The following is a 25,803-nucleotide window of genomic DNA, read 5'->3' as shown; positions in this document are numbered from 1 at the left end:
ACAAGTCAAAGTAAAATTAAAATGTATAGTTGTTGTGGATTCTGTAAATATTTGGTAACCATTCATTTGTTTGCTCAAATATAGAGATCAAAAATGATGTTATACTTTAAAACCATTCAATATGTCAAACATCAAGTGTTTAACAAAGACAAACCTGAATTACAGTATATTCTCACACTTCAGTCCAAAATCAAAATAATGACATTATAGATTGAAATGACTTCATCCCACATTTGATCCATAAGATTGGTGATAATGGGGCAAATACAAGGATGCTGCTTTGCAACACCTGGGTCCACAATAATATTTATTGTACAGTGCGAAATTGACATTTACAGTGGGAGAAAATAATAAGCTCCATAATCTTGGTTAAACATCTTTGCAATTGAGAAGAAAAGACTTTATGGCTGACGAGAAATGGAATAATGATATTTATTTTAGTGAATTAATTCAGTAATTCCTGGGCATCTCTATGTGTCATGTTATTATATGCTACAGTACAGGAAGATATAAATTATTGATTCATCAGCACAAATTATCCAAAAAATAATTTAACCCTGGAAGCTAATGAGCCCTGTAACTTTGTTAGTCTTAGTAATAATGATTCGTTGGTTCTGTCTGGTGATTGTGTTCTTGTCTTATGAATGTTTCTTGTTCTCTTGCCTTGCTTGGAAAATAGATCTTAATCTCAATGAGACTGCCTGATTAAATAAAGATTAAATAAAATTTGCGGTCTTTATCATTATTTGGGCTACATGGAAATAATAGAAATAGGAATTTATATAACATTGCATGAGGGGCTTAATGTATTATTGTCACTGTCATTGTTTGCCTTGGGAATAGCCATTTTATTGTGAAATGTCTGACCAGAAGTTATGTGTTTCACCCTGACTGGCTTGACTCTGGTCCTAGTCCATCAAACACAGAACAATGGACCGTGCAGAGGACCGACAGGGGGAGAGGGGTGAGGAGCCTGCGGTGGCGGGGCGGGGAGCAGCTGAGCCAACCACCTCAGGGTCCCAAAAAACTGGACGGGCAGACAGAGCAGACAGCTTGGATTTCTCCACATATACAGTATAATACAATATAAATGTATAAATATATAATAGAGTGAGTAAATTTTAATGTGAGCTTAGAAAAAAAATAATTGCAATATTTGCAATATTGCAATAAATGTGTATGTATTACTCTGAATCGATTTTACACTTTAAAATTCAATTGAAAGTTTATTATTTTGTTACACATTTCAGCCTACAAAAGCGAAAAACTAAAAAAGTACCATGACGTATGTCGGCGGGAATGACCAATGATAATCAAGAGTTCTTCTTGAAGGACCAATCATCTTCTCGTCTGATGGGGTTCTGGCCAATCGGCATCCAGAATCGCTTTGCGTACTTTACCGCGTCCTCCGACTGATTTTGTCGACGAGAGAAAGAGAAAAAAAAATCCCGATTAAAAAGCCTCACAAGAAAGGAAAGTATTGATAATAATCATATTATCAGGTGGTAAAATTGTGTCATTAGTTTGCTAATGATTTTTGTTGTTGTAGGAGTTAGCGAGCTACTATCTTTGAAGCTGAAGTTGCCTCTGTGGGGATCGTTAGCTTGTAGGTTACCGAGCCATCCTTTTTTTTAAAGCTAACGCCAATTAGCAACTAAATGGGTATCATATTTCTCCGAATAATTGTTATATAACTAGTTGTGAGTTAGAAAACATCGTGTAGCTAAGTTAACCTATAACTAAATCAGAATTTACGATGTAAACTACCTACTGTTGAAAAACGCAAGATGGTTGCTTGTCAAATAGCTAACGGACATTTTAAGGATATTTTGGAGGAGGCTATGCCATTAGCTAGGTAATGTTCATTTGTGTGTGTAGGTGATTTTTTTTTTTAGATAATCTTGTCTTCTCTCCCACACAATAGGTTTTTTTTCAAGTATTAGCAAAGACCAGCCAACCAGCTACTCAAAGTCACTCTTCAATCTCTGGTACCTCATCAAACATGGCAGGTGGAGACTCAGATTGGGACAGGTAACTTCAGCCAAGCCTAGCAAGGGTTTCACTCATTCATTTCACCTGAAGAGACACCCATCACAAGTCAAAGTAAAATTTAAATCTATAGTTGTTGAGCAAACTGTAAATATTAGGTAATCATTCATTTTCGTGAATATCCAATAAATTCATGAGAAATGTCAAACATAGAGTGTTTAACAAAGACAGTTTTGTCCTGACCAACAGTCCACAAGCCAAAGATATTTAGTTAACTATCATAGAGGAGTAAAGAAACCATGACACATTCACATTTGAGAAGCTGGAATTTGGACATTTCTTAAATAACTCAACATGATTAATCAATTATCAAAATAGTTTGCAATTACTGTAATAGTTGGCAACTAATCGATCAGTTGTTGCAGCTCTAAAGGAAATCAAAAGACAACGATAATGATATTAATTTGAGGGAATTAATTGAGTAATTTTCTGGCACCTCTATAATGTGTTAAGTTATTGTCTGCTACAATAACTTGAGACTATAATGAGGGAACATGAGGGTAAGAATTACTGACTCATGCACAGATTATCCAAAAAAGAATTTAACCCTGGTAACTAATGAGCTCTGTAATTTTGTTAGTCTTAGTAATAATGATTTGTTGATGTCAAGATTTAAGTCAATTTTCTTCCCTCTCCCTTCAGCCTTGATGCTTTGGATGACTTCACAGACTCTGGCAGTGACTTTGAGGTCACGATGAAAGCCTCAAAGCGGAAAAAACAGGCCTTGCCCAAACCTCTGGTAAATAAACTGATTCTCTCCCGAAATTATTCACTCTTATTTAGATGCAAGTTATTCACCAGGCAGTAGATCAGGGCTATGATCTTGTCAAATTATTGTAGGATTTTTGGTGTTGAATCAGTTTATCCCTTGGAGATTATCATTGTTGAACATATCTCAGTTATTGTAAAAGAAAAGGCTTAACAGTCAACAGAAATTAAATCTATAGATCTAAACAGCAACACTGTGGTAGGTATTTGATTCAAGCCTTCACCTTATCTCACCACAGCTACCATTAATTCTGTTGACTACATCAATTCACTCTGAATCCCCTGCTGAGCTGCCCTTCTGTGTCTCTTTCATCCCAAGCCACCCAAGAGACCCAGGCGTAAAACTGCATCGAGGGTGACGTCCAGCCCCAGTAGCAGTCCCATCCCCGCTCCTCCAGACCCCTCCCTGCAGAAGCAGCAGCTCTCCCGGGGGACTTCCAGGCGGGCCTCTCCTAGGCCTGTGACGAGATTGAATGAGGGGAACCAGGGTATTAGTGCAGAGGATATCTATGATGCTGTCCGATCTGGAAAGAGTGCCATGGTGGTGAGCAAACCCTCAACTGAAGAGCATGGAAGGAAGGGGGTTGGGGGTATAGAGATAAACATATGAAGAGAGGGAGGTACCGATGGGAGCATGTCTAATAAGAAGAGAAACAAGCCTGTAAGAGCAGACAATGAGAGAGATTATCATGTCGCTGTCAGTGGCTGACTGATGTGACCCTACAGAATTGCCTTTGATATGCGAAGAGGGAGGAGTGCTTTCGTTGGGTCGCGTAATCAATGATTGGCAGCACACGTCCATCCCAACCATTGTTGTGCTGTGCATGCCCAGTCTTTTCTTGCTAAAAACAAGAAAAAAAGGACCATAACCATAACAATAGAGGATGAAAGGTGTTTTTAGCAGTTAAAAAAGTCTGCTACTACAGTATGGAGCAACTCTACAGTGCAGATGGTGATTCTGAACTGTTGTTCACGAAATTTAAATGTCTCCTCACATATTTTCTGTTCAAATTTGACTATTTATACTGTATGTCAAGGTTACTACTCTTGTCAGAGGTTCTCCCATTATAAGAGGAACAACAGATGCTCTGAAGTGAAGTGTTTTTGTCCGTGTTATGGTGCCACGGCCACGGTTGGCTAAAATGATTATGCAAAAGAATTGGTGAATAAAACTGTAATTTAGAGGGAGCAGAGAATATAAGGTGGGGGTCAAGGATAGGGCATACAAACCCACATGTTACAGAGAAAAAGATAAAAGCAATGTAAAATTATATATATATATATATGTGTGTGTGTGTATAAATAAATAAATATAAATATATAAATATATATATATATATATATATATCATGTGTGTATGTGTAATATTGTTACTATATGTTCCAGCCTTTTGATCTGAGTGCAGCTCTCTCATTGGCTGCTGTGTCCCTGTCATTCTTAAGACGGTGGTTGACGAGTGGCTGGACAGCTACAAACGAAGCCGCGAGGCGGGGCTGCTGGTGCTCATCAACTTCATTGTTCAGTCCTGCGGATGCAAAGGTCAGAGGTCAGGAGGGAGGCCAAGAGGTGGAAGTGGGGGCTGTGGGTCAGAGTTCAACAGATTATCTTTCCAATTTCAGCACAGGCAATGATCAGCAGTCAACTATTGATCTCCCAGTATGCTAACAATGCAATATACAGAGGCTGTGTTAATCCTCTGTCGAAGGACAACAACATATCAATATGTTGTGAGTGTTGAATGAAAATGAAAAGAAAGCAAAGCATGTAATTTAATTTTTGGGTCAAGAAGAAGAAACAGAAGTATTGTGTGTTATCTATTTTCAGGTGTTTATTTCACTTCAATTTCTAATGTGGAACGTTATGTCTTTTTTTTTTTTCCAGGAGTGGTTAGCAGAGAGATGCTTGACAGCATGGAGAATGCCGAAATCATCAGCACACTAACCAAAGAGTTCAATGAGGTGAGAAAGGCTCAAGGAAAACAGTAGTTCAGATTTGTTTAAAGGATGTTCTGTATTTTGGTAATTGTCAACAAATCCTATGAAAAGACCAATACTTTTTTACTTTCCTATCTGAGTCTAAGGCACTCAGCTCCAGATCCATTGGTTCCTACTGTAGACATAAAAGATCAAAAATGAGTCATGAATACATAGTTCCATTTTTTAAAAAGCAAAATAATTTCCTAAAACAGCCAGGCAGAGCAGTATTTAGGGAAAAAATGCTTCTCAAATAGGAGTAAATTGTGTTTTTGTTGGATATTATTTTCATCTGCCATCACCCAGTGCATTAAAATACAGAGAGATTGTTTTTACAGATCTGCAGGTTTGAATTTAGTTCACAGTCTTAGTCGTCCCCTCACTCACTAACAATAATCCTGCTGGAATTAGTTGAAAAAGTGGAGTGACCTCCATATCCCTGGAGTACGGCTTGATGGAACACACTAATTACACTAATGCTGATAAATGGACACATTAATGGCTTAATCACGGGTTTGGCGATGATGTGCTCGTGATTAGCAGAGCAAGTCACAGATTTCTGCTTCAATTAACTGTACAAAGTGTGGTGTGGGATATTTCCTCCATTTCTTTTGTTTCCTTTCTTCCTCCAGGATTCGGTGAACTACCCTCTGTGCACTCCAGGCCCCCAACTGAAGCGTTTCAAAGCCGGCCTGTGTGAGTTTGCTCGGGTTCTGGTGCGCTCCTGTCAGAACAGTCTAATTTACGATGAGTACCTCTTCCCCTCCCTGCTGGCTCTGCTCACTGGGCTGTCTGACTCCCAAGTCAGAGCCTTCAGACACACCAGCACTCTGCTTGGTAAGCATATCGGTACAATCTTCACATCTTTACTGAAAACTGATTTCACAAAGGACAATATTTTTGATTAGTTGTCATTCTTGTATGCTAATTATTGTAATCACTTGCCGCAGTTGTTGGTAGGGAAGAAAACCTGCACTCCACATCTGTGGTACCACAGGTTTTGCTCCTGCTTCTCTGGGAGGCAGAAGAAACTGCTCCATTCAGCTGACATCTGTTTTAGTTGCTAGAGGAGTTCCTTTGTCTTTCAGAGTGCACTCTTATCCAGCTTGCCTTTGTAGTTTCTTTTGTATCCTCTGCTCATTCATGTGACTTCTTCCCTCTTTTCAACCAAACTACACAGCCTATCCATTATGCCATTAGGCTGATAAGTACAGTACTGGCAAAGAATTTCTCTCTAAAAAGGGATGTAAGGCTTTAGTCAGGAGGATGAAGTAATAAATCTGTGCTGCATAGCTGAAATGTTATTAGTAAACAATGGCATTTTGAAGAAGCACACTGTGGGTGGCTTCTTCCTCTGCTTACAGGTAGCTCTGTCTGTGCTGTCCAGCCTTGTCAGTGTGCAATGTATTTCTCTTTAAAGCCATGAAGCTGATGACTGGGCTGGTGGAAGTAGCTGTGATAGTCTCTGTTCAGCTGCAGACCACCCAGCGGCGACACAACATGGAGAACAGCAAGGGGAAACATGACAGAGCCTCTGACAGGCTGGAGGAGCTGCAGGCCACCATCAGTGAGGTGACGTACACACAACACTTACTCATACACATGTAGTTCAGGGTGTTAAAGGTGCTGATTTCTTTCTGTTTTCATGGGGAATGGTACAAAGGATGATGCAATATCTTCTAAGGGATCAAAGCAATAAAACTCAAGCACACACATTTAAGACCAACATTTTCCCAAGTTCATGTGTGTTGGACACAGGTTGTTTATTGGCTGATGGGACTGAAATAATCGTTTTTTAAACAACTAAATAGATTTTTCAAAGTACCATATTGGCCCAAATATAAGATGACCTCCGTTTTCCAACACCTCTTTTTGGAAAAATACTTTTTGAATATAACTTACATCATAGTATAGTTATATACTCACACTCTCCTGCCAGGCTCTTGGAAGCGGTTATGAATTATTTTCTCCAGCAGTTAGCATTTGAAAGACTACCTGTTTGTCTTTTTGTGCTCCTTATCATCTGTGACAGTGGTATTTGGCAGCTTGACGTATCCGTTTCTACAGTAGAGACATCAGAAGACGCTTTGGACTCATTTTCACTCGTCATGAATTTATTTCCTCCGTGGCAGAAAAACATGTCACACAAGCCTTCAGAAACTCCTGCAGGTTTAAACTGGACTTACCAAACAAATTCAGGGCTAACTGACTCTAAGACACTTGCTAGCTTAGCAACATCAAGGCTACAAACAACCCATAATGCAACACTCCATGTAGGAGTCAGTTTTACACCGGTACTTCATCCATTCAAAAAGAATATCTGATGTTGTGAACATGTAATAGTCTAAACCCCGAATATAAGACGACTTCACTTTTTCAGACATATTTCCAGGAAAATGGAAAGTCAGCTCTCTCACCCTGCTTGCCAGCTTGGGTGACAGTTGAGAAGGTTCAGCCTTGTATGTATAATGTGCTCTTTCTAATTTCCTATGCTGTTCTCATGCATTATAACATATGGAAGTTCTGAGAGATAGAGAGAGAGCATGTACTACCCGTTGACCTTGATATAAGGTGTCTTTAAGTGTCTAGATCAATATTACAACTGGTAAAGTAACACTAGGAGCAAAACAAAGTATTTTGTGTCTATGATAATATTTCTATCATCAAACATCATATAATCTCTCCTGCTTCCCTACCCTTAGTGATAGATATGGATCACTAGAATGACTGATACAGAAATGGTAAAATTCAATCCTCGGTCACTATAAAAACCTGAGAAAAGTTGGACATGAGAGAATTTTTAGCTGTGAGGACTGGTTTGCCAGGTGAACCACAGACTGTACGTACAGTTGGTTGAACACATGGACGAGAGTCCCGGGTGACTATGTTACTGATTTGTTTACAGTCTTCGTTTGTGTGCATGTGTTTTTGCGTTTGTGCTGTAGCTGCAGGAAAACAGAGAAGAGCTGTCCTCCATGATGAATGCCACCTTCCGTGGTGTGTTTGTGCACCGTTACCGTGACCAGCTGCCTGAGATCCGGGCGGCATGTATTGAGGAGATGGGCATGTGGGTGAAAATGGACCCTGAAGACTTCCTCAGTGACGGATGTCTTAAATACCTGGGGTGGACCCTGCATGATAAGGTGGAGCACACACAGGATTAGACAACAGACTACGCACTAAAAACATGTCACTATGATGTCATTCCTTTATCTGTGTTACCACCTGCAGTTGATGACAGCAGGTGTCACAGAAGTAGCACATATGTCTGCAATCCTCTACAAGCCAACAGTGGAGTTAGCAATGATGAGGAATGCAGTGTAATGTGAATTGGGTAATCCAAATTTAGCAGCTTTTTATTTAATATTCATGCTTCATAAGCTGCGACTCTCACAGGAGACACAATTGTAGAATATCTGGAAATAGATGTAGGATCACATACACACACTCTCCCACAAAGAAATGTCCACTATGAACAGACCTGGGCAGTAGTCTGCATGCAGGTTATCAAGTGTGCTTTACTGTTCTCTGTCTTCTTTCCCTCAGCAAAGTCCAGTGCGTCTGCAGTGTGTGCGCGCCCTGCAGGGTCTGTTCCAGGAGAAGGAATTCATTGGCCGCCTGGAGCTTTTCACCAGCAGATTTAAAGTGAGGCATCCCTCTGGACTGGAATCAAACCTCATTTAATGCCTCTTTTCTCCCTCCCTTTCCCCCCCATCTGTCTTTCTTTCGGCCTGTCTGCCTGTCTCAGCATCTCTCTTTAATCTATTGTTTCAGTGTATTGTGTTGTTGTTTCTTTTTGCCTGTATTTTTGTGACCCCTCCCCTTATTTCTGTGCCTTTTTTGGATGTTTTTTTTTTTACCATTCATGTTTGTTGTTATGGTCTCTTCCTTTGTCTGGATGTGTGTCTGGGTGCGTTAATTGCTGCCAATTACTGGCGTTTAATAAGCTCTTCTCAAACACATAAAAACCCTCCTAAGCCACATGTGTTGCAGCAGATAAATGGTTTTTATGCCACAGCTTAGCTCCTAATCAGTGGGTTTGTGTGTGTGTGTGTGTGTGTGTGTGTGTGTGTGTGTGTGTGTATTGTTCCTGTTTGTCTGCATGCATGATTGTGCATGTCTGTGTTTGTGCTATTACATATCTGAATGTGTGTGTGTATGTGTGTGTGTTTAGGAAAGGATGCTCAGCATGGTGCTGGACAAGGACCCAGACGTGGCAGTGGAAGTGGTCAATCTGTTGCTGCTGATCCAACAGTGAGGGGTTTCTCTGTCTCTGGTGGTTTCTCGGTGGCACCATCTGCAACATTCAGTACAGGAATTTAATTTTAGGACATTCAAACAGACTAATATTTTACATTGTTCTGATACAAACTCAGACAAATTTCTTTTCCTTGTTTTTTACTGATAATTTTGAGCGTTAGTTCCAGAAACATTCTGTTCAAATGCAGTCTAGAGTATTAGCATTAGTAATGAGCATTAGTAATAATGCTGTCATATATTCAGAGCAAGTCTTTGGTCATTTCACTTCATTGCTTCACATGGTCAGTGTCAGTTTAGAGATTAGTGGGGGTCAAATCCCTGATATGATAGGTTTCCCTGTTTTTCAAGTCTGTCCTAAAACAATAGTCAGGTGTCTAAATGAACATTGACACAATGTTTGTGTTGTTGTAATCATTCCTCCTGTTCATAATGACCATTAAGAGATCCCTTCATAATTATCATCATTATTTATTTGAAACTAATATGATGCATCAGTCATCCGAATAGTCAAATCAAGTCAATATCTTTCAAAGTTACAGCCTTTTTAGTGCCAAATTCCTGCTTCTTGTTATAATCCTTCCACTGCAGCTCAAAAGGAAAACATTGTTTCCTCAAGACACAGAGACTTTTTATTAAAAAGACTGTGACTGTAGAAGATATCCACTTTATTTGATTAACTCAGATGACTGAAGCCTCATATTATCTTGAGGACTGTGGATTTTGTCCCCATCACTTACATATGTTACACATATGTTGATATTTGCACCTGACTATTGTTTTAAGACTGACTTGAAAAATTGTGAAACTATCCTTTAATGAGAAACTCTTCAAGACCCCTGACTAAACATTTCTCATCTAAAAAAGTAGTGCACACTCAGCCACACTATTTTTTTTACCTACATATAGAGGATAAACATAACCAAATACTGCATATATTGGTTGTCCAAAATGAAATTAAGCTTCTCAATGATTAAGTGTATTGGTTACTCATAACTGTGATGACACTCTTTGTCATCGTTGCTGATGATTCACAGTGTGAGTCATGAGTTCTCACGTTGTGCAACATCTCACACCACTGACTCAAGCCACAGATAATTATGAAATGTACATTTAATTATATCAACTGTTTGAAAAAGGTTTGCATACAGTCTCAAAAATCCTACATAATACTGCATCCAAGTCTGCTCCAGCACCAGTCAATGATAAGAGCTGTTTTTAAAGGACCAGTGTGTAGGATTTAGTGGCATCTAGTGGTGAGGTTGCAGATTGCAACAAACTGAATACCCCTCCCCTTCCAAGCATGTAGGAGAACCTACAGTGGCTACGAAACTTGTCAAAAAATGCGAAAGGCCCTCTCTAGAGCCAGAGTTTGGTTTGTCCATTCTGGGCTACTGTAGAAACATGGCGGCGCAATACGGAGGCCTCTGTGGAAGAGGACCTGCTCCCTATCTAGATATAAAGGGCTCATTCTAAGGTAACAAAAACACAATGATTCTTATTTTCAGGTTATACATTAGTTAAAACATACTAATATTATATTACATTTCTGCCAAGTCAGCTCTGCTAGATGCTACTAAATTCTACACACTACACCTTTAAATCCTTTCAAATATAAATACAAATTACTTGACGGGAGTAAATTAAATAATGTCATAATATCTCCTGTAATATCTGTTTGTATGTGTGCACACATGCAGAAGGACAGAGGAAGGCCTGAGAGAGGAGGAATGCGGTCACATCTATCCTCTGGTTTACGCTTCACACCGAGGCCTGGCGTCCGCAGCCGGTGTTTTCCTCTACAACAAGTACACTTTCATCCTTCATTTCTACACACACACACAGTCACACTAACAGGCAGAGTTGTAACAGTTGTCACACAAGTTGTGAGGGAGATACTTTTTATATTTCTCGTTCTGTATTGATAGGGAAAATATTGTACTTGTTGAATAATTGTTGAAGAGACTCCGCAGGCTCCAGTTGATACTTACTTGAATATATGAAGTTTATTGAGAACAAACATCTGATGTCGGAGAAGCCTTTGGCACAGTGTACACATGGATACAGTCATACCAAAAACTTAGCACAAACAGGAAAACAATCACTTCTAATAGAGTTGCTCAGGTCACGCCACCAGGGAGAGGAGAAACAAGGACACTTGGTGTAAGAATGAACTCTAATTGGAAAACAATGTGGGCAGCTGTTGTTACCCGTCCAAGGTTACCGCCATATCTCCCAGCCTGGCGCTCTGAACCTACAACATCTCTTGTATGAGACCTTGCAGACCAGAGTCAGGCCCTGCAGGCCGGAGTGAGGCCCTGTAGATGAAATCATCACATCAAGGCTTGAGTAGCACATTCTTATGAAAAAAAGCTTTAAAACCATTTCATGATTGTAAGGAAAATATCTGGTTTAGTTTTTATAATGCAGAACATCATAATGCACATGAAAGCAAGCATGGCTGACACAAGTAATACTTTCTCACATTTACATGCAGTTTATTGTCATATATATATATATATATGTGTATGTATATGTATATATATATATATATATATATATATATATATATATATATATATATATATATATATATATATATGTATCATATGTCATATCATATATAATTTTTATTATTACTTTCAAGAGTTTAGGTCGCAGCCTCCATGTGTCACCAGTATTCAACTGACCCTGTCATCCCATTATATCTAATTACTCATTTCTTTATTTTTGGTTAATATAAAGTGATTTCTTGTGTGTGTGTGTGTGTGTGTGTGTGTGTGTGTGTGTGTGTGTGTGTGTGTGTGTGTTAGGCTGAAAACTGTGATCACCAGTGACAACCAGGAGAACGATAAAAGTGACAATGGGTCCTTTTTTCAAATCCTCATCTCCTTCTACATCCAGAGCGAGGTAGTCTTCCTTTTCTTTCCCTCTCTGTCTGTACGAGTCAATCTGTCGCTCTCCCTTAAAATTAGAACATATTGACAAATATCATGGAAAATTTTATGAATGTATGATTTTTGTTTATTTTGAATTTCATACTGGAATTTAATAATGTCAAAATTTAAAAAGTTTTCAGGTTATGTCTTCGCACATCTTCACTGGCAATGTGATCTGAAGCATTGACTGACAGAAATATTTGGTTCCAAGTTTGCATCCATAGCAGGAGTTTGATAATTTGCCATTTTACATTTTCATGATGAAATGTATACTACCCATAACAATATGACATGTTCAAGTCATGTTTCATTCTGAATTCCTCATGAAATGCTTCACAAGCTGCAGGATTTAAGTGGAAATTATATTTTTATAATCAAACATCTGCCCATAAAAACAAGTAAAAGTGATTTTTCTGTCTGATGAATAAACTACTGTACTGTAAAATCTTGTATACTCTTGTATAACTATAAATACTTTCTTAATGATCTATGCAGAAAAGCAATTGAACATTTATTTTCCTATTTTTGTCATTGTAGAGAAGTAAGGTTAGTAATGCTTGACAGCTGTGGATCTCCTGTAGGTAGCCTAAAACGCCTCATTTACTCGTTTGACAGTTCCATGAGCACGGCGCGTACCTGGTGGACAGTCTGTGGGGTGTGGCAGGCTCGGAGCTGAGAGACTGGGAGACTATGACGGCGTTGTTGCTACAGGAAGCCGGTGAGGAACAAGAAGAGACTGTTATTACACGTCAAGCAGTCAAAACTGCACTCACGGCTGAGTTGAGCCCCAATTCAGAGCTGAGAGCTCGGCTTAAAGCTGATATGTCATCATATAATTTAGATCATTCTCATGTTTCATCAGGTCAGCTAAATATGCTTCTTTTTTCTGTTTCTGTCAACATGTGCCACTTGTCGTATCCGTCTAAGCCATCACCCACTCTTTTCCTTTTTTGTTTTGCACCTGTCTGTACCTCTTTGTTGTCAGGTTTGATGTATGAGGAGGAGGGCGCTCTCATAGAGTTGATGATGTGTGCCGTCAGACAGGCAGCACAGGCAACTCCACCTGTTGGGAGAACTCAGGGAAAGAAGGTGGTGACACAAATTTATGGAGCAGTGAAAGCTTGCGGGGGCGAAAGAAATGTCATTTTTTGTTTTTCCTTTGAAATTCATGCATCATAGAAACTCTTAGCTTTAGGTTTTCAAGGTACAGCAGCACTGAATTGAATATATTAAATTACGTTGTAAAACTCTGGATGGATATATTAATGGGTTTGAATATCAGTATATCCATCCAGAGTCTCCATACATCTGTTTTCTGAGTCCTAGGCTGCATCCCACTTCATGCAAAGATTTGTGTTTAGACAAAAAGTTGCATATTGTAGCATTTCAACATTGAAAGTATTTGAATATTTTCTTGAGCAGTAGTTTTAATGTATTTGTCTGTACACTGTACGCTTGCATGAGTACATGTTTGAACTGTTGGCCTGTGACTGTTCCTGTGAAATTAGATCCTGAGTATGAAGGATAAGAAGATCCAGGAGCAAGACCGGAGACGTATCACTACCCATTTCATCCCCTTACTGCCACAACTACTGGCCAAGGTTGTTTCATAATGTTATATCTAATACCGTGTGTTAAAACTGCTAAACATTTATTTGAAGGATCTCCCATTGATTATGTGGTGGAAGACATCAGTGAAGCAACAGCAGCATCGCCTCATTCATTGCCACACTTGATTTGAATACATTTGAATCATACTGTATTACTGTCATGTGTATCATGATCTGTCCTGTGGTCAGCTTGAGTATCGTGACCACTAGTGAGAATCATAATTTAACTGGCAGATGTCAGAACATTGACGCAGAAATTTAAAAGTCATAGATATACAAGTATACGCTGAACACATTTCCTTTTTTGTTACCTCATATTGCACTAAGATTTGGAGAGGAAAAAAAAATCTGTTTTCCTCGTCTTCCCCTCATTGACCTGCAGTATTCAGCAGATGCAAAGATGGTGACCCTCCTTCTCAAAGCTCCGCTCTACTTTGACCTGGAGATGTACAACAGCGCTCAGTGGCTGGAGAAGGTAGGAGGGCTAGAAATGTGGAGGACTGAATAAACACTGAATAAAACATTAAAATCTCTTCAGAAATGACATCACAGCCCCTCTGAATCATTACACCTACTTTAATGAGCTCTCACTCTAAAGTTGTAAATGTGTTTCTGGGATGGAGGCCTAATATGTTGGGCAAAGAAACGAGAGAAATTAAAAGAGAGGAATAGAAAGGACTCTGGGCTGCTGATGCTCAGAGAGACATTTTGAATGGTTTCTGTCCTGTTTAGGGCTTCACAGTTAATCTTGTATGATGACCCAGTAATGTATAATACAACAAGACAACAGATGATAAATGTTTTTTTTAAACTGAATAATAAGCATTGCTCTTACATTGTTGGACTCATGATGGGACAAATCGATGCAGCACACATAGTTATTGTCCTTTTTAATCCAAGCATTCGTCTTCCTTGTTAAAAGCTGGCGCCTACGTTACCCTCAAGGCTGCACAACCGCTAACAGTTCAATCCAAGATTCAGGTGTGTTACACCAGTAGCTGCTAACATAGCCTTGAGCCACTGGCGTCAAGCAGCGATGAGGAGCAGGCTTCAAGGTCTGGTGCAAGTTACGTCTTGTTTAACTTCACACCAAAGCTTTATACAACTTTTTCACACATGCCGTTGTTTTCTTTAAGACCTGTAAAATCAGTGCACTTCCCCTTTAAGGAAAAATACACTCAACAAAATGAGAAAATGTTCCTCCTTCACCCTCCTCTCTCTCTCCTGTCCCCACCAGCATCTGGACCTGCTGCTGTCTCAGATATGTGGGATTGTGGAGAAGCACACAGAGGCCACTGTCTTGGAGGCTTGCGCCCACCTGGCCAGCACCCTTTGCTCTGACTTCTACACCTTCTCCTCCCGCGCACATCTGGCATTCAGCCAGCTGTTGGACAGCCTGACCGAGTGCTTCAGCACCTACTTAAGTGACCTGCTGCAGGTGGGTGAGCATGGCGGTGAAGCTTGCACACGGTCAAATATGGCTCTCTGTATAATGACTGCATATGTGCTCGTACAGTGAAATAACAATTCATGCATCTATCGAACATTAGTTATATAAACAATTAATTTTAAATGTCTTTCAGTAAAAATAGTATATTGTAACACAGAACTAATTGTCCTATTTTTGGTTTCAGTTGTCTTTGAAAGCATAAAGCAGTTAAACTAAATCTTTTACACGAGGACATTCACACCTATTGTGTATATAATAAAGCTATGAAAACTCAGGATTGTGCTCCAGAACACAAAAACAAGAAAAACAAATGTTAAAAAAACTGCTCAAAGACTTGAGAAAGAGTGATAAATCTCAACTGCCAATGTGTTTAATGGAAATATGTGTTTTTAATTAATGAGTTGATTTTAGTTAACATGTTGTTTCTGGTGTGAAACAAAAAAAAAAAACACCCAGATTGTGTAGCTTCTGTTCTCAAGAGTGTGTGTGTGTGTTTTTGTGTACCCAGGGTACTGCAGATGATGATGACACATACAGTGCAGCCACTGCCTTGAAAAGGATTGCAGCATTGAGCAGGTGTGTGTGTGTTTGTCATAATACACGTCAGTAGTACAGACTGTTCTTTACACTGAACTCTGTGTGTTTGTTTGTTTGTTTGTTTTCAGTGCCAAAGACCCAACAGGCTGGAAGCTGTTTGACTCTTGTCTCGAGCTCCTGAAGAACAAGATGGAGTCCAGAGACCTCGACAAGGAGGTTTGTGATAAATGCGCACAGTTTGATATTTGAGTGCAGAGTTGTGTAGTAGTAAGAGCGGCCTTAACATATGATGGTTCAAACGTCTGAGTGCTCTGTGTTTTGTGAATGATATAAGATGAGATGTGGTGCTAAAATACATCTTTCCATTTTATTTTTAGTTTTTTTAGTAGGAAAAACAGCAGAGCAATAAACATTAGCAGCTGTGGGCCGGACTCAGTTTAGAAACAGTTTTCTGTCGTCATGTAAATTTTATTAATTGCCTTTCAAAGGAGGCATGTTTTCATGGCGTCTTTGTTTGTTGACTTTTTACACATTCAAGTCACATCTGAATTTGGACGAAAAATTTGAGTTTGGGTTAAATAAGGTGAACTAGCTCAACCACATTCAGAAATTTACTCTTTTCTTAATGAGGGCGTTCACGTCTAGACATTTGTAATAGAGACGCACTGATTGCAATTTTCTTTGACAATTCGAATTTCTGATTTTTTTAAATGTCTGACCCGTCGATTCCAATTTTCTTTTTTCAAAAGAATTTAATAAGAAAGAAAACATTTCTTTCTTTCTTTATATATTTCCTTTCTTTTTAAGAACTATAATTGACAACATACACAAACATTTTTGTAACTTTTCTTTAATGGAATATTGAAATTCAATTGTATGTTCATTAACTATTTAAATAACTGTTCACCAGGGTGATGGTTTTTTAAGTTTCTGATTAAGTTAGTTGGTCCAAATGTCTCTAAGGTTGTTCCTCCACGGCTTATTTTGGACGTAGAGGTAATACAGATTGCGAGCTTTGTGTCTTCATTCACACTGAAGAACTTCCACACCAACCACATGTTGTGTTTGAGTGGCTGTACTGTCTGTGCGACAGCTGCCACACACATGTGCATGTTGTGTGTGTGTTGTCTGTGCCGCAGCAACTGTGTGCGACGTGAACCATAGTGCGGCTAAAAATCGGATATATGAGACTGATTGGGGCCGATCAGCTGAAAACCAGACGGTTTTTATCGACGGCCGATCAGTCGGTGTATCTCTAGTTTGTAACGCTTTTACGTAGGTAAGAATCTGCTCGGAAAAGTTAATTGTCATGTACATTTTGCACCAAAATCAAATGGAGGCTAATTTTTTTCTTCCCTTTGTGTAATTCCAGCTCATGGTGTCGGCTCTGAGGTGTGCAGCCTTCCACCTGATGTGGGCCAAAGTGAACGTGGTCAACTCTGCGCCAAACGAGGTGATCAGGTGACATCTGAAAACAACTTTTTGTAATCTTGGACGACACTTGTTATTCATTCAATGTTTATAAATAGTTTCACCTTCTCTAAGTCTTTTGTGCACGTCCTGCAGAGAGTTTCAGTCTACCTGCATGAGACGAACCAAACTTTGATGATTAACTGTCGCCGTCACAGCTAACCCCGTGGCGGCCATGTTGGTGGCCTTCCTGTTTGTTTGTGAAGCTCTACTCATCTGAGTTGTTCACCACTTCACCAGCTGCACAGACAGCAGGCAATTAACACAACAATCTGTTAGTAAGCGTCCGAGTCCCCCGGTGATACACAGACATTTATCTCCCACTGGTTCACACTTTTTCTTACCGTTTCACTTTACTGTTTGTTCTGTTTCATTCTTTCTTCACTCTTTAACTCCCAGTGCTCATTTTCGACATTTCTGCTGTGTTTCTCTCACTCTCAGTTTCACACACCGAACACGTCGTTATTAGTCATGTCACCATTTGTGTTTTTATCTAAACAGCGTTCCAGAGAAATCACATACACATACCTCCCTCACGTTTAGTTATTTCCGTCCCTTTTCTGTTTTCATCACTCAAGTTGACGACTTTCTCTTCCTGCCAAACACACACTTATAGAAACACCCACATGTAGTTGAAGACAACAAGGAAACATGCTGTTGAGTTTTATCTGTGGCAGATCATTTTATCTTTGCTTCTAACAACTTTAGCAACAGGATTGCATGTGTAGTTTGCAGGAAGAGTCATTTAATGGGAAATATCAGAAATATCCATCATCAATACTGGGAGGCCTAACTTACTGCTAACTTACACTAACTCCATACTTTGACCCACATGTTGAATGAACAAATATATCACTTCAACTGTGGTGAAAGTTGTATTTCATTATGCTTTAGAGCTGCAATGATTAGTCGAATAATTGATTAATTACCAACTATTAAATTAATTGCCAACTATTTTGATGATTGATTAATTGTTTTATGTCATTTTTTAAAGAAAATAATGTCCAAATTCTGTGAATACAGCCTCTTAAATGTGAATATTTTATATATATATTTTCATCTTCAATGACAGAACATCATATTTTTGGGTTGTGGGCTGTCTAAGACTTCATCTTAGGCTTCGGGAAACAATGATTGACATTTTTCACCATTTTCTGGCAATTTATGGACCAAACAACTAATCACTTACTCGAGAGGATAATCAACACATCAATTGATCATGAAAATAATCGTTAGTTGTAGCTGTATGATACTTGCTTTTGTAGGTGGTTAGAAAGAGGTGAATTTAAATTGATAGTCCAGGGGATACGAGTACCTCGTTTCTGTCCTACACTCACATATATACACATAAATAAGATTTATCTAGGGCTGTAGTCAACCAAAGAAAATCTTGGTCGACTGAAATCGTACATAATCTTCAACTAATGGATTAGGGGGCGGGTTGTTGGATGTAACAGGACAGAGTGCACAGTGAACTCAGCAGCCACACATTTCTCCGTTCTCTATTTCTCTGTTTTGTGTCTTTAGGTTAGGCTACCCCATTGTTGCTAACTTTGGAGCTAACCTCCTTCACTTTTCCAGCACTTTTAGCATTTATTAACTGTTACACTGTATTCTGTACTGTACGTTTACTGCCAGACTGACAACTTACTGCTAACTTTTTCCTCTGCTCCGCTCGCATCCACCGTCACTTTCCTGCTGCTCGCTCTTTCCCACTCGCTACACAAACATATTACACAATGCCCTATTCCTAAAAAGAGTTACTCTACTAATAGTTTCCTAGGTAACGACGCAGAGGTTGACTCCCGTTTCTGGAATCCTGGAGGGCTATTGTGTAGCACTTTTCTCCTTATGAAAGTAACACAGCAATTATTGGACCAATGACAGTTTGGTCGAACGAGAGCATATCGACCAACTAATCAATCAGGAAACTACAGCCCTAGATTTCTCTCCTTCTTCTCTGTTCTTTGTTCCTCCATCACTCTGTCTCAGGTGGAACTGAAGCGCCTGAAGAAGGAGGTCCAGTCGTTCTGCCGAATCTGTCAGACATGTCTGTCTCTGAACCAGACTGAGATCAGAGATCAAGTAAGAGCCTTGTCGCAATTAGCATCATCCCATATGTGAACTAACAGTGCAGCCATGTTTTTGAACACCATGACAGTATGTTAGTGGCTTATTACAAGTTAAAAGGCAGGGCACAAAAAAGATTTCTCAAACTGACCAATCTGTTTAGGAATTAATCACTTTTGTCGGCCTTTACATGCTCAAAAACTCTGTTAAAAGGTTACAGATCTGAATTTAGATTTTAGAGATTCCAGTAAAGTTTGTGTGTTCTCCCATCTTCAGGCATTTGAGCTTTTGTGCGACTTGATGCTGTTGTACAGTGTGAGTTCGGTCCGCTCTGAACCTGCCCTCCAAACGTTGATCCACCTGCCCTCTCAATCCCTGCGTGCCGAGCTGGCTGCTTTCCTCCTGGACTACGTCTTCACTGATAATGAAGATGACGAGCTCAACGGTATTTTGACACCAAATGAATAAATAACCTCTAAATGATTGCAGAAATGATGGTTCTTTCCAGAAGCACCTTCAGTCTTTGTTGACAAAGTGACATTTTTGAATTACTGAATAATGTTCATAGGATTTTGTTTTCTGCAGGGATGTGTAGTGTTTGGGAAGTAAACCGCTCATTTTTAAGACTGCCAAAGCTCTCCCAGTGGACCCTACTCTCATTTATGCCTGCGGACACAATTTTTGATGTCTTGTTTTGAGAATCTGCTTCTGCAATAAATTCTTTTTTCTGTATTTCACAGTGAGCTGCCAGTTCCCAAGCTGAATACCAGTCCCCTCAGAAGCTTTACATCTTTCAGTTTTGTTCTGTTTTGCTTCTGTTTTATCAACACCTCAAAGCGTTCTCCCTGCCACTCCAATTCTTACGTTAACCATTAGTCTGTTATTCCCCTAACCTGACGTGCCAGATGGTTTGTTACACCATCTGGCACGTCAGGTTAGGGGAACCGTGGTTGTTGAACCATCTGAAAAGTCGTCCATGGAAAGTGTTTGGGAAAAAGGCAGGCACTTTCAAAAAATACTTGGCAGGTGATTGGATGAACCATCTGTCACCGTCTTATGTTGAGTTGCAGCTGGATTCGTGACACTGATTGGTGCGAACCACCGGTGGTTCGGACACAAGCGCATAACTTGAAGCCTGACAAGACGGATCCTCATGTGATCTCGTGATGTTGTGCGAAATCCAGCTGCCTCGCAAGATAATTACTCCCTTATCCCTTCTTCTCCTTTCCGTCCTCACTCTTCACCTCCGGCTCTGTCCTCTCTAGGTGAGGATGAGGAGATGAAGATAACTGTTCTCCAGAGGAAGCGCAACCAGCTGGCTGGCTACTGTAAAATGGTCATCTACGGAGTGCTGGACCTCACCGCCGCCACAGACATCTTCAAGCACTATGACAAGGTAGCGATGGAGATAAAAGCGTTAAGGGATAATTTACTCTTAGTCTAGTTCAATATATTATATTACTACTACTAGTAAATACTGGTAGTAGTATTACTACTACTTATTTTACTATGATACCCATATATGTCTCGCTGTCTCTGCATGTAGGGATCATGTTAAGTTTCTACATTATATTTCATTTTATACATCATAAGGAACATTCATATTCATCTGCTGGCTCTCTGTCAAAGCAAAAAGTGTCAATTAAAATTGTGAGTTTAGAAATGTGTGAATTAATACTTGGTTGAGTTAGAAGTTCATGAGGTTAGAAATACAAGAAACAAGTTTGTCAAAAAGAAAAAATTAATAATGTAGAGGATGTCCAAGAGAGCGGAGGAGTGTGAGAAAATCTTTTTAGAACCAGCGATGTGTTAAGAATGAGTCAGAGGTGGTTGAAAGAAGCACATATGACTAGAACGGAGTGGATTATTTTTACATTTTTAGGTATTTAGTCAATGACGCTAATTAAATAATAAGAGTAATGATCATAACTAATTTTGTTTTTTTTTTCTTTTTGGCTTCTCCAGTTCTTTAAAGACTTTGGTGACATCATTAAAGAGACTGTAAGCAAGAGCAAGCTCATCAATCCTGTACAGAGCGCCAAGACCATCTGTCTGACTCTGAAGCAGGTGTGCACGTAATAACAAATATAACAAAATATAAATGTTAATAATATGCTTCCAATACAATACGTGTTTTTATTGTGTAGTGTTGTAGCAACTAATGTTGAATACATGGAATATCTTAAATGGTAAAAGGTAAATTTGTATCACTAAATGTTAGTTAGATGTTAGTTGTTTTAGTTATATTAGCTTTTATCGCTTCATCTGTTACTTCAGCATCTGACAGACATCATCATGAAGGTCTGATGACAATTTTGTGCTTGTTGTTTCCACATGAGAGAAAAATATTTTTACTGAAAAACTGCAGCTAGAAAGAAGCGACAGATGTTTATGTTTGGTTGTGCGAGGATGAGTGTCACGTACATATTTACTTCTAAAAAGGCAATTTTACCATTTTCCAGCAAGTTGCTTTATTTCTAAATTCTGAACATGTAGACCTCTGTTATTTGATTTTCCAAACTAACTACAACCTCTGCTTTAATTCCTTAAAACTAGTTTTTAACCTCGTCCAACCAGCCAACAAGTGGAACAATCTGTCCATATCTATAGACATGTTTGAATAACACGCCCTTTTCATAACTTGTTTGTGAGGAGTCATGTTTGTGTGTGTTCAGCTGTTCTCAGAGATGCTTACGGAGGACCTCAGCAGGCAGGATCTCGGTGAGATTAGAGATCTGGCCAAGAGGCTTGCCATGAGCTTTGGCATCGATCTTCATCGCATTCGCAAACCACTGGTGGCCCTGCACACGTCAGTAACACATACAGACCAAAACTGTCAGGTTCTCATTCTGTTTATTCGATTTTGATGTGATTATTTTATTTTCTCACTGATGTGAGGGCAGTTTTTCAGCTCTCAGGGGCAGCCAAAACTTAATAGATGTAAAAAAACAAAAAACAAACAAACAAAAGAACTTCTATTCCAACAGATATTTCCTCTTACACGATAATCATCTCTAACTTGGTGATGAAATGTAACAAATGAAATATTAAAGTATTTTTGTGCACTATAGCTGTTCATTCTGTCATCTAAATTTATGTTTTACATATTTGTATGTATTTATATTGTTTTTTTTCTCTCAGCGATGGTATACGTTTTGCCTTCCGGGACCCACAGGAGGGAGAAGAGCAGCACCCAAACGTGGCCTTCTTGGAGATCCTGAGCGAGTTCAGTTTCAAGCTGCTGCAACAGGACCGCACCCAGCTGTGAGCAACAAGAACAAAATCCACATCCACACAAACAAAAACTAAACACAGACACCGATGCTTATGTTCTCATTCTTCAAATGTTAACTTTAGATTTTGTATTATTCGTGGTCCTGGACTGGATTTGATTCAGTATAATTGAGTGAAACCTGAACCTGAACTGCTTTACATTAACAAAGGTTTCCTTGGTCTTTGTCCTCATCTCTCTGTCACTCTTTCATCCCCTCCCAGTGCAGCGTTTCTGAAATCAGAATGTCCCAGCGCTGCCCTCTCCTGGACGTCGGTTAGACTGTATCAGCGTTCTTTGGAGGGTCGCTCCACTTCCAAACCCAGAGAACAGGGGGAGGGAGGTGACGCCATCTCCTCACATGATACCCCTGTAGCTAAACGCAAGAGGACCACCGCTCAGGGTGAGATGGACACAGCAGTGTGTATGAATACACTTTTCACAGTTTTTTTGTTTTGGGTGGACCAGAGGTGACAGTTGACTAAAAAACAGTGTTGTTAGAGTTATGAATATCTTGGTGGAAGGAAGGCAGCAACTAATGATCATTTGTGTAAGTAACATCTGCAAATTGCTTGTTTTACTCAACTAACAGTCCAAATTCAAAGATATTACATTTACAATTATATGAACAGAGAAAAGCAGCAAATCTCACATTTGAGTGGCTGAAACAGCAAATAATTGGCATTTTGCTTGACTTATTGATTACTCACAACTAATTGTTTCAGCACTACATGCAAATTGCACGAGTCTGTATACAGCACATACCCGGTATGGATTTGTGAAATTCACACCCTTTACCTTGTCAGTGTTAATATCTTCATAAATCCACCACTTGAGATAATGACAATGTCATCTGTTGGCATGAGTTGGAAAACATGAAATGTCAAAAGTAATGACGTTCTGTCGTGACTTCTGTCTCCTCCAGGTTCAGTGTCCAGCACCGCCAGAGGATCCTGGTTGGACAGCAGCAGTATCCACAGCAGCTTGCCCACACCAGCCCTCACCTCCACCGCTCTGAGACAGAGAGCGGCGCAGCAGGCCTCCAGGCAACCCAGAGCCGCAGAGTCTGATGTTGGCAGTGGCTTAACCGAGCTGGAGTCTGAGGAGGAGTTCTCCTCTGGGTACGCTGCATTTTTATCATCAGTATGTCTGCAGTAGCTACAGTAGACACTTTTTTTTTTAATCCAAATTCTCTGGTTCCAGCTTCTCAAATGTGAATATTTTCTGGTTTCTTTTATCCTCTACGACAGTAAACTGAATATCTTTGAGTTTTGGACTGTTGGTCAGGACAAAACAAGACATTTGAAGACGTCACCTTTGGCTTTGGGAAGCAGTGATAAACATTTTTCACCATTTTCTGACAGTTTGTAGACCAAACAACTAACCGATTAATTGAGAAAACAGGCAACAGATTAATTGATAATGAAAATAGTCGTTAGTTGCAGCTGTAATTGAGACATTTCCACATGTCTGGGTACTGGAGGGAAAGTTAGAGAATCCCAAAAGTCATTATCGTCTGGTAATCATGAATGTCTTTTATAGAATTTTGCGCCAATCCAATCAGTAGATGTTGAGCTATATCACAGAACAAATGAAAACTTTGACCTGCTGGTGGCTCCAAGGCAAAAGTCAAGGTTGCACCAAAGTCAGATCCTCTGGGGACCATAAATGTCTGCACAACATTTCATGTCAATCCATCCAGTAGTTGTTGTGGTATTTCAGTCTGGAACAAAGTGGTGGACCAACCGACCGACAATGCCAACAACTTTGTCCCTGAAAATGTTTCCACGGCTGCCAGTATTTACAATCTGCTGCTTCTCTCCAGGTTTCAGATGCGAAAGGTGAAGGCCACCAGACATCGCCAGTCCTCCTCCGACCAGAGTGGCCGCACCTTGGATCAGCAAGACCTGAATTCCCATCTGACCTTGTAAGACGAGGATACAAACTGTGTCATCAGTAATATTTATTAAATCTGAAGATTCGTCTCATTAAGTGACAGCTAATTAATCACCATAAAAATAATCTGTGTTTGCTTCACAGACTGTCTCTGATTGAGGACGAGAGTGCAGAAAGAGAGGAAGCTGAGATTGAGAATTATGAAAGTGCTTCTGACGGTGAATCTGCTTATACACTGGTAAATAAAACAATCTTGGTCAATCTTGACCAAACCATTTTAAAACCAGTTAAAATAAGATTTATATATAATGTAGTTAAAAGAAGAAATTATCTGTCAGGTATAATTAATGAACAATTTGTGTTTTAAATCCTGTATTTGTATGAAAGATATTTGAAAAATTGACAATAATATACAGATTTTATTAAATTTGGGTATTTACAGCGTTCTCTCAGTTCTATATAATCAGTTTAAGATGCACCTTAATAACTCACTATAGTGGATCAGGTCAACTTCATCTCATCTGAGTTGCCTGTGATAATACATGATTCTTTTGATTTGCAGAACTGACTTGTACATCTAATAGCACCACTAGAGAGGATATTTTAAAAAATCGAGAGTAGATTACCTGTTTCTAATGTGTGAGACACATTGAGGTTGAGATGACGCCACTAGTGGTAAATTACTGCAGGATTTATAGCTTTTTCTTTGCTTGGCGTGATGCCAATGATTTAACGACTACATTCCTGCAAAGCTCAGACTTTCTTTGTCCTGTTTTTGCTCTGCAGCCTTCCACACGTCACACCTCAGCAAGTGTCCTTGATGAGCTCTTTGACTGAGGACACAGAGATCCGGACTGTCCTGGGAACAAGAGTTCCTCGTGATTGCAAGCTTGGATACATCTCTTCAACACTGCTACATATTTACTGTTTTCAGTACATTTGAGAGTAATAAATATCGGGGCTGTCTGTTCTTCTAAATGACCCCTTACTGACTTCACCTAATAGATCCATGTCAGTCATTCATTTTGTTGGAGGGGTAGAAAAAATAATGCTCATGAAGTCTGGAGACAAAATTTGTTGTAATTCTTTGGACGAATGTTAATGTTTTGGACACAAAATATGCCAAATGTTCGAAAGAAATGTGCCAACGTTTAGTTAGATCCCTGCGGGCTGGCAGCAAGCTGAGTCTCTCCTCCTGTGTTCCATATCTTTCACTGTGTTTCATGTTGTTGATAGAAGCTTTTGTTTTTGATGAGCACTTGTTCATTTGATATCGAATAAAAGGTGCTTGATTGTGCAAAGTAACTCCAAAAGTGTCTTCACAGGATCAGATGATGCTGAGGTGTTTATTAGTGAGCGTGACAGATATAGAAACACAACCTCAGTGCAGTTTAGAGAAAAGACAATATCATTAGTATGGAGCCTTTTGGTTAAGACATATATCACATAAACATAATTGCACCATCTGAGGTTTGAATTATATACTTCCAGCTTCAGATAAAGGCAGAAATAC

The 25,803-nt window shown here is 39.5% G+C and overlaps 1 protein-coding gene across 2 annotated transcripts; it reads left to right on the top strand.

Annotated features, from left to right (window-relative positions):
• Positions 1 to 915: 915 nt before the first annotated feature.
• Positions 916 to 25,595, top strand: LOC121901274 (cohesin subunit SA-1). Of its 2 annotated transcripts, none has more exons than XM_042417976.1 (32): positions 916 to 1,074; positions 1,925 to 2,031; positions 2,692 to 2,788; positions 3,137 to 3,361; positions 4,260 to 4,356; positions 4,699 to 4,775; positions 5,423 to 5,627; positions 6,211 to 6,362; positions 7,736 to 7,933; positions 8,337 to 8,435; positions 8,965 to 9,044; positions 10,748 to 10,855; positions 11,861 to 11,957; positions 12,602 to 12,704; positions 12,972 to 13,075; positions 13,495 to 13,587; positions 13,979 to 14,071; positions 14,834 to 15,034; positions 15,555 to 15,622; positions 15,712 to 15,799; positions 16,956 to 17,036; positions 19,046 to 19,138; positions 19,400 to 19,568; positions 20,389 to 20,519; positions 21,089 to 21,190; positions 21,799 to 21,932; positions 22,265 to 22,387; positions 22,619 to 22,797; positions 23,320 to 23,515; positions 24,220 to 24,321; positions 24,435 to 24,528; positions 25,077 to 25,595. In XM_042417976.1, the coding sequence occupies exons 1-32, from the start codon at positions 931 to 933 to the stop codon at positions 25,125 to 25,127; spliced, it is 3,891 nt and encodes a 1,296-aa protein (XP_042273910.1). In that variant the 5' UTR covers positions 916 to 930; the 3' UTR covers positions 25,128 to 25,595. The 2 variants fall into 2 exon arrangements, with proteins under 2 accessions (XP_042273910.1, XP_042273911.1); XM_042417977.1 differs by lacking the exon at positions 916 to 1,074 and adding an exon at positions 1,516 to 1,606.
• The last annotated feature ends 208 nt before the right edge of the window (positions 25,596 to 25,803 follow it).

This window comes from Thunnus maccoyii, chromosome 8, assembly GCF_910596095.1.
Source record: "Thunnus maccoyii chromosome 8, fThuMac1.1, whole genome shotgun sequence".
Taxonomy (NCBI): domain Eukaryota; kingdom Metazoa; phylum Chordata; class Actinopteri; order Scombriformes; family Scombridae; genus Thunnus; species Thunnus maccoyii.
This window is presented reverse-complemented; position numbering and strand designations above follow the sequence as displayed.

Excerpts from the sequence above, each read along its gene's own strand:
- LOC121901274 (XM_042417976.1), top strand. The coding sequence starts at position 931 with ATGGACCGTGCAGAGGACCGACAGGGGGAGAGGGGTGAGGAGCCTGCG. Across the intron at positions 2,032-2,691 it reads GGAGACTCAGATTGGGACAG|CCTTGATGCTTTGGATGACT; the intron begins GTAACTTCAGCC and ends CTCTCCCTTCAG. Across the intron at positions 7,934-8,336 it reads GGTGGACCCTGCATGATAAG|CAAAGTCCAGTGCGTCTGCA; the intron begins GTGGAGCACACA and ends TCTTTCCCTCAG.